Source organism: Theobroma cacao, chromosome 6 (assembly GCF_053813885.1).
Source record: "Theobroma cacao isolate CCN51 chromosome 6, ASM5381388v1, whole genome shotgun sequence".
Classification (NCBI taxonomy): Eukaryota; Viridiplantae; Streptophyta; class Magnoliopsida; order Malvales; family Malvaceae; genus Theobroma; species Theobroma cacao.
In genome coordinates, this window is record NC_142644.1 from 29,124,652 (window position 1) to 29,137,163 (window position 12,512).

At 38.5% G+C, this 12,512-nt stretch overlaps 2 protein-coding genes across 2 annotated transcripts; one reads left to right on the forward strand and one right to left on the reverse strand.

Annotated features, from left to right (window-relative positions):
• Positions 1-651: 651 nt before the first annotated feature.
• On the forward strand, positions 652-10,087 carry LOC18596787 (homeobox-1). Its single transcript, XM_007025481.3, has 18 exons — positions 652-1,103; positions 1,223-1,660; positions 1,873-1,952; positions 2,417-2,827; positions 2,917-3,006; positions 3,086-3,250; positions 3,368-3,590; positions 4,163-4,263; positions 4,436-4,522; positions 4,608-4,760; positions 4,842-4,997; positions 5,593-5,802; positions 5,888-6,574; positions 6,677-7,237; positions 7,379-8,011; positions 8,103-8,207; positions 8,465-8,707; positions 9,020-10,087. Exons 1-18 carry the CDS (start codon positions 962-964, stop codon positions 9,761-9,763), a joined length of 5,229 nt encoding a protein of 1,742 aa, XP_007025543.3. The 5' UTR covers positions 652-961; the 3' UTR covers positions 9,764-10,087.
• Positions 10,088-10,128: 41 nt separating this feature from the next.
• LOC18596788 (uncharacterized) lies at positions 10,129-12,439 on the reverse strand. The gene is made up of 3 exons (XM_007025482.3): positions 12,017-12,439; positions 11,323-11,753; positions 10,129-10,831 (listed from the first exon to the last, which is right to left on the reverse strand). Exons 1-3 carry the CDS (start codon positions 12,179-12,181, stop codon positions 10,393-10,395), a joined length of 1,035 nt encoding a protein of 344 aa, XP_007025544.3. The 5' UTR covers positions 12,182-12,439; the 3' UTR covers positions 10,129-10,392.
• Positions 12,440-12,512: the final 73 nt, after the last annotated feature.

The following is a 12,512-nucleotide window of genomic DNA, read 5'->3' on the forward strand; positions in this document are numbered from 1 at the left end:
TCCCATAAACAAATCAATCTAAAATCTAAACCACCTAGTGTCCTTGCTTTGGCCCGAAATTCATAAATGGACTCAAGATGATCCGTCCAGCCCAATATAAGGGAAAAGACAGGGGCCCACAACAACAAACACAAACCAAAATCCTTAGCTAGGCTTCAACTCGATTGCCGAACCGAAGAGATCACACTACAGGCTGGCTCAGAGCCTCAAACCACGAACATAGAACTCTTCGGCAAAACGTCAAGAACCATTAGCTAACGCATTTAAAAAATACAAGAAGAAAAAAAATCAAAAAGAGAAATAAATGAATAAATAAAAGACAAAAAAAAACCAGAAAAAGAAATTCAAAAAGGCTGCACTTGAATCAAGATAAATAACGCTCAGGGAACAGTGAAAAAGAATTGGTCCCCTGTAAGAACGTACAGATTTTATAGCAAAAAAAAAAAAGAAAACTCATTTTAATTTTATGTTAAAAAAAAAAAAAGAGGCCATTGAAGATATTAACACATGGTTTTGACACGAACAAACACATCATTCAATAAAAACAAAAGAAAAACAAAACCAAAAGAGCAAAAAAGAAAAAAAGGATTAATTAGTCAGTACACCCAAAAAAAAAAAGAAAAAAAAAAGTTTTTATTATGGAATTTGTAATTGGACTCAGGAAAGAGTACTATTGTTGTTGTTATTGCTCTGTTCCTAATTTCACCTTTTCCTTTTCCTATTTTCCTTTTGTTTTTCTTTTGTTATTATTATTATTATTATTATTCTTTCCTCTCGATCCCTTATTTATTTTTTTTGGTCTTTCTTCTAATTCATTGTTCTTCTTCGATAATAATTCTCATCCTTTCCTTTTCTTGACTTTTACGATAGAGAGGAAGAGGGGAAAAGAAAAAGGAGAAGAAGAGAGAATAGCTTTTTCTGAAACCCTAAAGTTTCCTCCTTGATTTCTCGATCTCCTCCAATGGACCCTGGTTCAGAGGAAGAAAATAATCCGAGCAAAAATCCGAATAAAAACGTTAATAGTTCCAATGAAGGTCACGTTAAGCCTAAACGACAGATGAAGACTCCGTATCAACTCGAAGCTCTCGAGAAAGCCTATGCTCGTATGTTTGTTGTTCATATCTCTCTCTCCCCCTCTCTCTTAATTTGTTTCGAAGTTTTTTAATTTCGTTTTTATTTATTTTTTGTGAAATTTCTGTTGATTTTTCGTATTTTTTTTCAGTGGAGACGTATCCATCGGAAGCGACGCGAGCGGGACTATCGGAGAAACTGGGGTTATCAGATCGGCAGTTACAGATGTGGTTTTGTCACCGGAGATTGAAAGAAAAGAAAGAAACTCCTTCAAAAAAACCGCGAAAAGGCGCCGCGTTACCACCAGAATCTCCAATCGATGATTTACATGCTGGGCCGGAGCCCGATTACGGGTCCGGGTCGGGTTCGGGATCCAGCCCGTATACGGATTCAAGGAAGTTGGGGGGAAGTTCTTCTCGGGGCATGACGGAGGATGTGCCAACGGCGAGGAGGTATTACGAGTCGCAGCAGTCAATAATGGAGCTGAGAGCAATTGCTTGCGTGGAGGCGCAGTTGGGGGAGCCGTTGAGGGATGATGGGCCTATGCTCGGAATGGAGTTTGATCCATTGCCTCCCGATGCTTTTGGAGGTATAACTAACTTGTTTTTCTGTTAGTTGAACGTTGATGGCTTTGTTGTTTTATAGTAATTATATTTTCAGGAAATGTAGGCTATATTTCTTCTGTATTATGCATGGATTTATAAATTTACTTTTTATTGTTTAGTGTAGTTTTTTTAGTAGGCCTTGTAGGTGGACATGTATGGCTTTTAATCTAATATCATTTTTATCTTTCGTGAATAGCTATTCCGGAGCCACAGAAGAGGTCTGGACATCCTTACGAGAGCAAAGCTTATGAGCGACATGATGGCCGGTCAAGCAAAGTTGGTTTCTTGAACTCCATTTACATTTAACTGCCAGTATATTTAGAATGCTTTGTGTGGTTGAAGAAATTGTGATATTGTGACAATTTCTCCATGGGGTCAGATGAATTTTCCATTTGTTTGCCCCTATTATTTGACATCAAATTTAGCGACAATGTTAGGTATTGCTGAACTCTTTTGCTTTTGGAATACTAGATTTTCCTTTATTATGTATGTTATTTGGGAAAGGTTTAAGTGGTTCTAAAATGTTGCCTCTTTGTTGCACTGGCTGTTATGTAGTTGGTTTGGCTGTCTAGGAAGTTTAATTTGCATACCATGCAGGGATGATTATCTCTAAGTTTTTGTTCTTTGAGCGGGAAGTTATGGTTTATTTAAAATGCTTATTTGTTCTTGTTGTCTGATGGGTATGAAAATTATATACATAGTTTATATGGGTTGACTTATCATGTGAATTATAATCCCAGGCTGCTGTGAGGGCTTTACATGAGTATCAGTTTCTCCCAGAGCATGCGAGTCTTAGATCTGATGCATATGGGCAAGTTACTCAGTCTCATTTTCATGAATCCCCAGTTGATGGTGCAAGGGCTAGAGCTACATCATTTGTGCATGGAGAGGAACCATTGCCCAGAGTTCATGGTATCCAAGGTCATGGATCACGAGTTCGTGTTTTACCTCAACAAGACAAGACAGGAATTATTCCTACATCATCTCAAGTGGCTGACGATTCTCTTGCAGAAAGGGAGTCATTTACAAATGGCAGATTAAATACTCAGTCTATTGGCCATCCAGTTTTGGGATCTGAAGATTCATATGTGTTGTCTACTGGGCAAACCTTGAATATTGATGCCGATCTACGAAACGATAGGAAGCGCAAGGTACCTGGCGCAGGCATCTTAGATTTTGTATTAAACATTATCTATTTCCTTCCATGATTTCTGATTTAATATCATCTTTCTTCTTGTAGAGTGATGAAAATAGAATTGCAAGGGAAGTTGAAGCACATGAGAACAGGATTCGTAAAGAGCTTGAGAAACTTGATTTAAAGAGGAGAAAGGTTTTCTGATTTTTATTTACCATGAATTTGTTTCCCTGAGTCCTCTTTATTCACACATTATGAAAATTGTTGTTCTCAGAGTGAAGAAAGAATGAGGAAAGAAATGGAAAGGCATGCACGTGAAAGAAGGAAGGAAGAAGAGAGGTTGGTGCGAGAGAAGCAGCGAGAAGAAGAGAGATCACAGCGTGAGCAAAGACGTGAAATGGAAAGAAGGGAAAAGTTTTTGCAGAAAGAATGTTTAAGAGTAAGTTTGAGAACCTATTAATCTGAGTTATTTTGCAGATAATATTTAAATGATGAAAACTCTCTCTCTCTCTCAATCTTCTAGTTATTGGTTTTAATTTTGGGGTTCACTTTATAGGCTGAGAAAAGGAGACAAAAGGAAGAGCTTCGCAGAGAGAAAGAGGCAGAGCGACGCAGAGTTGCCATGGAGAAGGCAACTGCACGGAAAATTGCTAAAGAATCCATGGATCTTATCGAAGATGAACAGCTAGAACTCATGGAGTTGGCTGCTGCAAGCAAGGGAATACCCTCCATTATTCATCTTGATCATGATAGTTTGCAAAATCTTGAGTCATTTAGAGGTGTATATCACTCGTCCTTTGTATTTCTCTGATTGGCTTTATTTAATTTATACTTTGATTGGTGAGTATTTTGAATAAGAGACAAACTTTAAATTTCTGACGTTGGTTTTTTTGAAAATTATAGACTGACTGAAAATGGTTGCATAGTTAAAAACCCTAAATTTCTGACGTGAGTTTTTTTGAAAAATTGTAGACTCTGACTGAAAATGGTTCCCTAGTTATTGAGTATGTTTAAGTCACCTGCTTCACAATTGCAAATAATATATTTTTTGCCTGCTTTTCTTTTATTTCCTTTCTCCTCAAAATTCAAACATTGGGATGAAAATACCGGATGCAACTAACATAATGAATGTTTTCAACGTGGTTGGTTGGTAATTATGTTCTCTTTAATGAATAGTTAGATTTTTCACTTTGATTTACAGAAAGATTGTTTTATGTTTCTCTGTATTGTTTGCATTTTATTTTTTAATAATTGTTTGATTTTTCATATTTTGATGGGTCATGTTTTTTGCTATCTATTTTGACTCTTTAGCATCTTTTAGCTGATAATAACACTAACATTTCTGTTTTAGATTCTTTAAGCCTGTTCCCCCCCAAGTCCGTGCAATTGAAAAGACCATTTGCCATTCAACCATGGATTGATTCAGAGGAGAATGTTGGGAATCTTCTCATGGTATGACTTACTGATCATTTTTTTCTCTACTCTAAGTTACAAGTCTAATGATCTTTCTTATTCTTTTTATACCACTGGAGTTTAATTCAAATATGGTTTAGGGTACTACTATAAATATACTACCTCCTATTCCTTAAGGTAAATGTCTGAATAACATGGTTCCCTTTTTCAGGCATGGAGATTTTTGATTACTTTTGCTGATGTTCTCAGACTATGGCCGTTTACTCTTGATGAGTTTGTCCAAGCTTTTCATGACTATGTGAGTTTCAAATGGGATATTTTCTTTTCTATTTCATTTTTTATTCAGCTTTCTGTCTTGTGATATTCTTGCCTTTTGCTATCAGGATTCAAGGTTGCTGGGTGAGATTCATGTTGCTCTTTTGAAATCAATAATAAAAGACATTGAAGATGTTGCACGAACACCGTCTACTGGACTAGGGATGAATCAGTATTGTGCTGCTAACCCTGAAGGTGGACACCCTCAGATTGTTGAAGGGGTAAGTGGTGTTGTGTGATAGGTTTGTTATAGTGCTTATTTTTCATTGTTGCTGAGCGCCTTTGCTTTTGGTGTTTGCTAGGCATATTCCTGGGGTTTTGACATCCGCAATTGGCAGCGTCACTTGAATCCATTAACATGGCCTGAAATTTTCCGGCAATTAGCTATATCTGCAGGACTTGGACCACAGTTGAAGAAAAGAAATGCTGCATGGACATTCATGGGTGATAATGATGAGGTTTGTGTAACTTTATGGCACTTATCTATTACTGTATGATAATAGTTCTCTCTTCCAGAAGAATATTTAGTGCGTGCGTGTGTGTGTGTGTGTGTGTGTAATCATGGGAATGCTGTAAGGCTTGATATGATGCTGGGAACTCCACTCTTTAGAATAAGTAAGTCCTTGATTGATTCCTGACAAATCTCACTTCTGATGGTTAAGATGGTGGAGGTAAAGGAGTACTACTTAGTGATACAATAGCCTATTAGATCTGTTTTGTTATATTGCTGGCACCATTCTTTTATATGAATCTGAATCGCTTTGTTGCAGATCAATGATATCTTCTATCAGCTTTGTATCAGGACATATTGATGTACAATATGTTGACACACTAATATATTGCCTTATCATAATAGATTATTGTTCCCTGATTATTTTTCTAAGCTTGATTGTGCTTGGGCACCATCAAATGTTTAAGTTGGGTAAATTTTATGCTTTATGTGTTAGCATTTTTAAATAGTTATTTGCTTCAGTGATTTGGTACCATCAGATGTTAAACCACAGATTGTTATTGGCTTATTGTCTTACTTTATCATTTTATCTGTACGTGCAGGGTAAAGGTTGTGAAGATGTAGTTTCTACTCTACGTAATGGTTCAGCAGCTGAGAATGCATTTGTATTGATGCGAGAAAAAGGTCTGTTACTTCCACGAAGATCGAGGCATCGTTTGACGCCTGGAACTGTCAAATTTGCAGCTTTTCATGTTCTTTCACTTGAGGGAAGGGAAGGATTAACAGTGTTAGAACTTGCAGATAAGATTCAGGTGAGTTTGGATTGTGTTCCTATTAGATGTTAAATTAGTTTGTATCTTTTACATGCCTTTTCCTAATTTATCTGTTTCCTATAAGAAATCTGGACTTCGAGACCTCACAACTAGCAAGACACCAGAGGCTTCTATATCGGTTGCTTTGACGAGGGATGCAAAGCTTTTCGAAAGAATAGCTCCTTCAACATACTGTGTGCGACCTGCCTATAGGAAAGATCCTACTGATGCTGAGGCCATACTTGCAGCAGCAAGAAAAAAGATTCGGCAATTTGAAAATGGGTTTCTAGGTGGAGAAGATGCTGATGAAGTTGAGAGAGATGAGGTGGAAAGAGATGAAGAATCTGAATGTGATGTTGATGAGGAACCTGAAGTTGATGATATAGCTACTCCCTCAAATGCAAACAAAGATGCTGACTATCCTAAGGATGAAGTAAACACTTGCTCAGGAAGTGGAAAAGTCCATGTCTCAACTGATGCACTAAATGTTCCGAGTGAATTTGATAAGGATTTTTCATCTTTCCCTCCAAATATTATGAAGGATGCCAATGGTCCAAGTAACACTGGACAATATGTTGCTAGGGAGGAGATGGGAACAGGCAATCCTGATCAACAGAACATTGAAATTGATGAAAGCAAGTCTGGTGAGTCATGGATTCAGGGTCTGTCAGAAGGTGAATATTCTCATCTTAGTGTTGAGGAGCGCCTTAATGCTCTTGTTGCCTTAATTGGTATTGCAAATGAAGGAAACTCTATCCGTGCTGTGCTTGAGGTAGATCTTTTAACTACAGTTTAATGTCTGATTCTGCTGTTGCTTTGATCATAAAATTGTTTATAATTTTCCTCATTGTAATTTGATTTATGTACTTCACAGGATCGTTTAGAAGCAGCAAATGCTCTTAAAAAGCAAATGTGGGCTGAGGCTCAGCTGGATAAAAGTCGTCTGAAGGAAGAAACTATGGTTAAAATGGATTTTCCATCTATGATGGGAATTAAGGCTGAACCTCAACTGCCTAATTCTGTAGTGGAGGGCAGCCAAAGTCCATTTCCTGCTGCTTACAATAAAAATGATGAGGCATCTCCAAGCATTCCAGATGACCAAAAACCCTTGCTCTGTTCACAAAATGTTCAGAATGACCTCAATAGTTATCCTGCTGAAAGGGCCTTGGTACTTCAAGAGGCCTCCATGGGTCCAGATAACTTCTCTGCTCAGCAGATTGGACATGCTTCAAAAAGATCACGTTCACAGTTGAAATCTTACATTGCCCACAGAGCGGAAGAGATGTATGTATACAGGTCCTTACCTCTTGGCCAAGATCGCAGACGTAATAGATACTGGCAGTTTGTTGCTTCTGCTTCTAAAAATGATCCTTGTTCTGGCCGGATATTTGTTGAATTACGTGATGGAAATTGGAGGCTGATTGATTCTGAAGAGGTATGCTATAATAATTAGAAAGGCAACTCTGTGGATATATGTTGGGATTGGATTACTGGACTATTAGCGCAAACTCTTTAAGTTTTGTAACTTACATCTGGTTTTATTTTTTTCTCATGTATTTAATCTTTTTCTCTGTAGGCCTTTGATACTCTTTTGACATCTTTGGATGCACGAGGAATCAGGGAATCACATTTACGCATCATGTTGCAAAAAATTGAGACTTCCTTCAAAGAAAATGTTCGCAGGAATTTGCAGTGTGCCAGGGCTATTGGCAGAAGTGGAAGCTCCACTGAAAATGAAGTTTCTGAACTAGATTCCAGTCCTGACTTTCCTGCCAGTTTTGACAGCCCTAGTAGTGCGATCTGTGGATTGAACTTCGATGCATTGGAGACATTACCTTCTTTCAAAATTCAGCTTGGGAGAAACGAAAATGAGAAAAAGTTGGCGTTGAAGAGGTACCAAGATTTCCAGAGGTGGATATGGAAAGAATGTTATAATTCCTCAACATTGTGTGCCATGAAATATGGGAAGAAGAGATGTGTGCAGCTGTTGGCTGTTTGTGATGTGTGCCTCCGCTCTCATATTCCAGAGGAGATGCACTGTGGTTACTGCCACCAGACATTTGGCTCCGTTAACAATAGTTTTAATTTCTCAGAACATGAGATTCAGTGCAAAGAAAACAGGAAGTTAGACACCAAGGATACTTGTACTATTGATTATTCTCTTCCCCTGGGAATCAGCTTGCTAAAGTCCTTGTGTGCCCTAGTTGAGGTGAGCTAGCAACAACTCTCTAATGTATAAATTGGTATTTTTTATATTAGTTATGTCTTTATCTTTTTGTTTCAATTTTTTCCATTTGTAGGTATCTATTCCGCCAGAAGCCCTTGAATCAGTTTGGATAGAAGGCCGTCGAAAGATGTGGGGCAGGGAGCTGAATGCATCTTCTTCCGTGGATGAACTCCTAAAGGTTTTCATTTGTTTTAATAGAAGTGTTTATGATATTTGCCTAACCAAGTTCTTGCTCATGTTTCTTGTTCTATGCATTTTTATTATGCTGAGGCTCTCTTCTAAGAAATGCTATTAGCCATTTAGCATGTGCCTAAAACTATGAGACATTTGTTTTTAACAAATCGCTGATATTACATTGCCTATTAAATAATTAAATATGTTTTGTAGATACAGTTCAGGTCTTGGTCTCACTTAAATGTCATGTTGGTGTTCCAGATATTGACTCATCTTGAGAGTGCCATAAAGCGAGATCATTTATTGTCTAACTTTGAGACGACAAAGGAATTATTGGGTTCTAATCTTCAGTCAGAGAGTGATTCTAGTGTTTCTGTGCTTCCATGGATACCCGAAACTACTGCAGCTGTAGCTTTAAGGCTTTTGGAGCTCGATGTTTCCATCATGTGCGTAAAGCAGGAGAAAGTTGAACCTTCCGAGAACAAGGAAGCTAGAGCATACATAGTGAGTGTTTCAGTGCCTCTTATCCCCCTCTTTGCATCCTTCATAGCATGTGCTCATGTAAGTCGGTTAGAAAAGAGAACTTACGATGAGTATATTTTAATGTGACCTATTAGTAGGCTAAATAGTTAAATGCTCTTGGTATTTTCCAGAGGTTGGCATTTTGTGTATGTGGAATGAATCTAAGTAACCACGGAATTTTCTTTCAAATTTTTTCTCCAGTCAAATATGTTATGTTATTGTTTTCTGGACTTTGCCATTTAATTTTTGAAATGAAACAATGTAAGCTAACCTTTTTTTTTTTCAAATACGCAGAAGCTTCCTTCAAGAACCTCTCTTTTCATCAAGAATAAAGAGCTTGAATTAAAAGAACTAGACCAAGATGAGGCTATGAAAGAAGAAAACTTTGCTGACATGAGTCACAGTAAGCGCAATAGCTATAAACGGGGAAGAGGGGGTCGTGAACAAGGATCTGGTAGGAAGTGGCAGAGGAGAGCTTCTGGTTCCAGATATGATACTGGCAAGCGAAGTGCTAGAGAAAAAAATAATTTAAGTTTCCGCCTGAAACAGCAGGGCCAAAGAACAAATGGTCGGAGTTCAGGACGTGGACGGCGAACAGTTAGAAAGAGAGCAGAAAGGAGAGCTGCTGATAATACAATGGTGGCGCGTGTGGCTGATGTAATTAAACCTAAGGTCAGTGATGTGAGAGACTTAGATGAAGAATGGAGAACTGAAAAATTCAGGGTGATGCAAATGGTAAATCCTCCTGATAGTAACAGTGCGGAAGAGGAATCTGATGACAATGCCCAAGGTGAGGGATATGGACAAGGAAACTGGGACCTGGATTATAATGGTGCCTCTAATGGATGGAATGCAGAAGCAATGGAAGCTAGTGATGAAGATGACGATGCTTACGAGGACGATAATGGCGTTGAACAGCTGGGAGAAGAAGATTCAGATGGAGATTTGGAGATTAGTGATGCATCAGATGTAGTAGCAAATAAAGCTGGAAATGATGATGGCTCCGACTTAGCAGTTTCTGAAGATTATAGTGATTAAACTACTCTTTTTAAAGAATATTTGATGATGCATGAGCTGCATCTTGTTTTTGGAGTTGCAGCTTCCGAGGCAACCGGACGAGGGCAGGGGGAACAAAGTGGAAGTAGGAAGAGAAGTACCAGTTAGCCCCTTGGGCCCCCCCCACTTGACCGTAAGGGACGGTTCAAGTAACTATAGAAAATTAGAGATTAATGCAGACAGATTATTACAAAAGCTTGCCCCCCATCGGGGCATTCTCTTTAGGAAATCTTTAAATCTTATGGCTCCTTGTACACCAAAAATTTATTAATAAAGTTTTAGCGATTCATATTTTTTTACACTTAATTTGAGTTTTTATGTTAACTTTGCATTTAAACTTGAGAATATAAACCGATCGATAGACTCGCCTAAAAATTAATAGCAAACGGTAATACTTGATTGTCTGGTACAAAATGGTTGTTGTGTTACAACTTCGCTTTCTCAGCAGTGCTAAATAGGCTAAACTTTTATTCTTCTGAACACCTAAAAACCACAGACAAAACATTACAAATCAGGCAGGCAACCTTGCCCATAAGGGGAAAGAGGAGAAGGTATTCACAAAGTTTTTAACTCTCATATTTTGCTGATGATGATGATGATCAGACTCCACCCTATGGTGCCAATAGCTTCTTGATTCCAGACTTCTGCTCCGCAGTCAACCTCGTTGGGAATTTTATATTGAACTTGATTCTCAGGTTACCTCTCCTCGACGGCTCCTTGGGTATTGGCATACCTTCCCTTGGGACAACTTCCTCATAGTTTGGATGAATCACACTGGTGATGGGGATGGTCAAGCTCCTTCCATCCAATGTTGTAAGGTGGACAGTGTAGCCTGTTAATGCTTCTGCCAGCGATATCTTTTGCGTCACAACAAGGTCATTGCCCTCGCGTGTAAATGTGCTGTGCGGTTTTTCATCAATTATGAACACAAGATCTGCAGGGATTACGTTCGGTTGTTCATTTCCTTTCTCAGGGAAGGTAATCTTTGTCCCCTTTTTCCAACCAGGCTTGATATCAATGGTCAGGATTTCCTGCACCGGCAATGTCTTCCTGCATCACATAGGAACATTGGTAAGGTCACCATGTTAGCAAACAGCAGGCAGAGACAGATAAAAGGTAGACAAATTCCAGACAATATACTACAACAAAATACTCTTTATCTTCTCAAAAAGAAGGCAGCCATGAGATTGGCCCGTTTTCTTATAATTAGTTTCACTCATAGTGGATTCAAAATGGATGGAGTCTAGTATGCAAAAAATGATCAAGGCAAATCCTTGCAGCTATCGTTTTCTGTTTAAGTAGACTAAATCAGATCAAATTAAGAAGTTGTCCACTCGTCTTTCCCAAGCAGCAAACGCATTGCAATATTTCATTAATGGTGTGAATAAATGTGCGATCAATGTTGCAAACAGAGACTTTCATTTTACTTTAAAGAACCAACCATAATCAATAAACGATCAGCTCAAAAAATAAAAATTATGTAGTACTCACTAACAGACAAACACAAGAAAGTAACAGCAAAATTAGAAAAGGAGACATACCCGCTAGCATCTGCAATTTCTCTTGAAATCTTCATCTTCTTGGTGGTTCCATTGTATAACTCCTCGAGGCTACAAGGCAGTGTATTTTCAATAGGAGGAGCTTTACGAGGAGCCTGACTCATTGGTCTTCCTTCACCAAACGAGCTAAATATATCATCACCAAACATGCCACCAAATGCCCTTGAACCACCTCTCATCCCACTGCCAGCACCACCCCCTCCCATTCCTCCAAAGGGGCTAGAAAACCCAAAAAACTCGGCAAAAATGTCATTAGCATTTCTGGGGTTGAATCTAAACACATTTGGACCATCTCCAGTTTGGAAAAATGTTGCTCCACCCGGACCACCGGCATCTGGCGGTGGTACTTGGCCTTTTAGCCCTTCTTCACCATACTGATCATAGATAGCTCTCTTCTGTGGATCACTCAGAACCTGTAAATTTGAATGTTAGTCACCCTTAAGACTATCTATATATGCAAAAGATTAACCTTTGAATTGATGGGCAATCTTATAATTCGCAATTGATCAGACCCAGATGATAAATATGTGATTTTGACATGAGGGTCACAAGAATCAAAGAGAAAGAACAAAAACTCCATCGATGATCATGACGATTCTTGATAAAAGGAACCCAGTTTTTCTATTGAGTCTTAAAATTAATTAATGAATGCTATGCTAGTAAAAGATAAGCTAACCTCATAGGCTTCAGAAATTTGCTTGAATTTGGCCTCGGCTTCCTTTTTGTTGTTTGGGTTCTTATCAGGGTGCCACTTCATGGCAAGCTTCCTGTAAGCCTTCTTCAAATCATCATCTTTTGCATTCTTGTCAACTTGCAGGATCTTGTAATAATCTGCACCCATCTTCTTCTTCTTCTTCTTCTTTTACCTCTTCCTGTTGCTCTTGTTTTGCCGCAAAAAGAAAGAAATGAAGAAACTTGAAAGCTGAATCACCTTAGAAGCTAGAGTTTTTTCGAGTGTTTTAGTTGCGTTGGGGCGTTGATAAAAGGGAAAAAGATATGTCTGGAAGGCAAACCGAGAATGACCAGAAGAGTGTGGAAGTTTCCAGAGAGTGCGACAAAGAACCAAGCAGGTACCCGACGGTGCGTTTCTAGACCAAACAATCCAAGCTACCTTCAGTTTTACAGTTACGTAGAGCTACCCATGGATCATTAGGACATCCAAATCAATCATT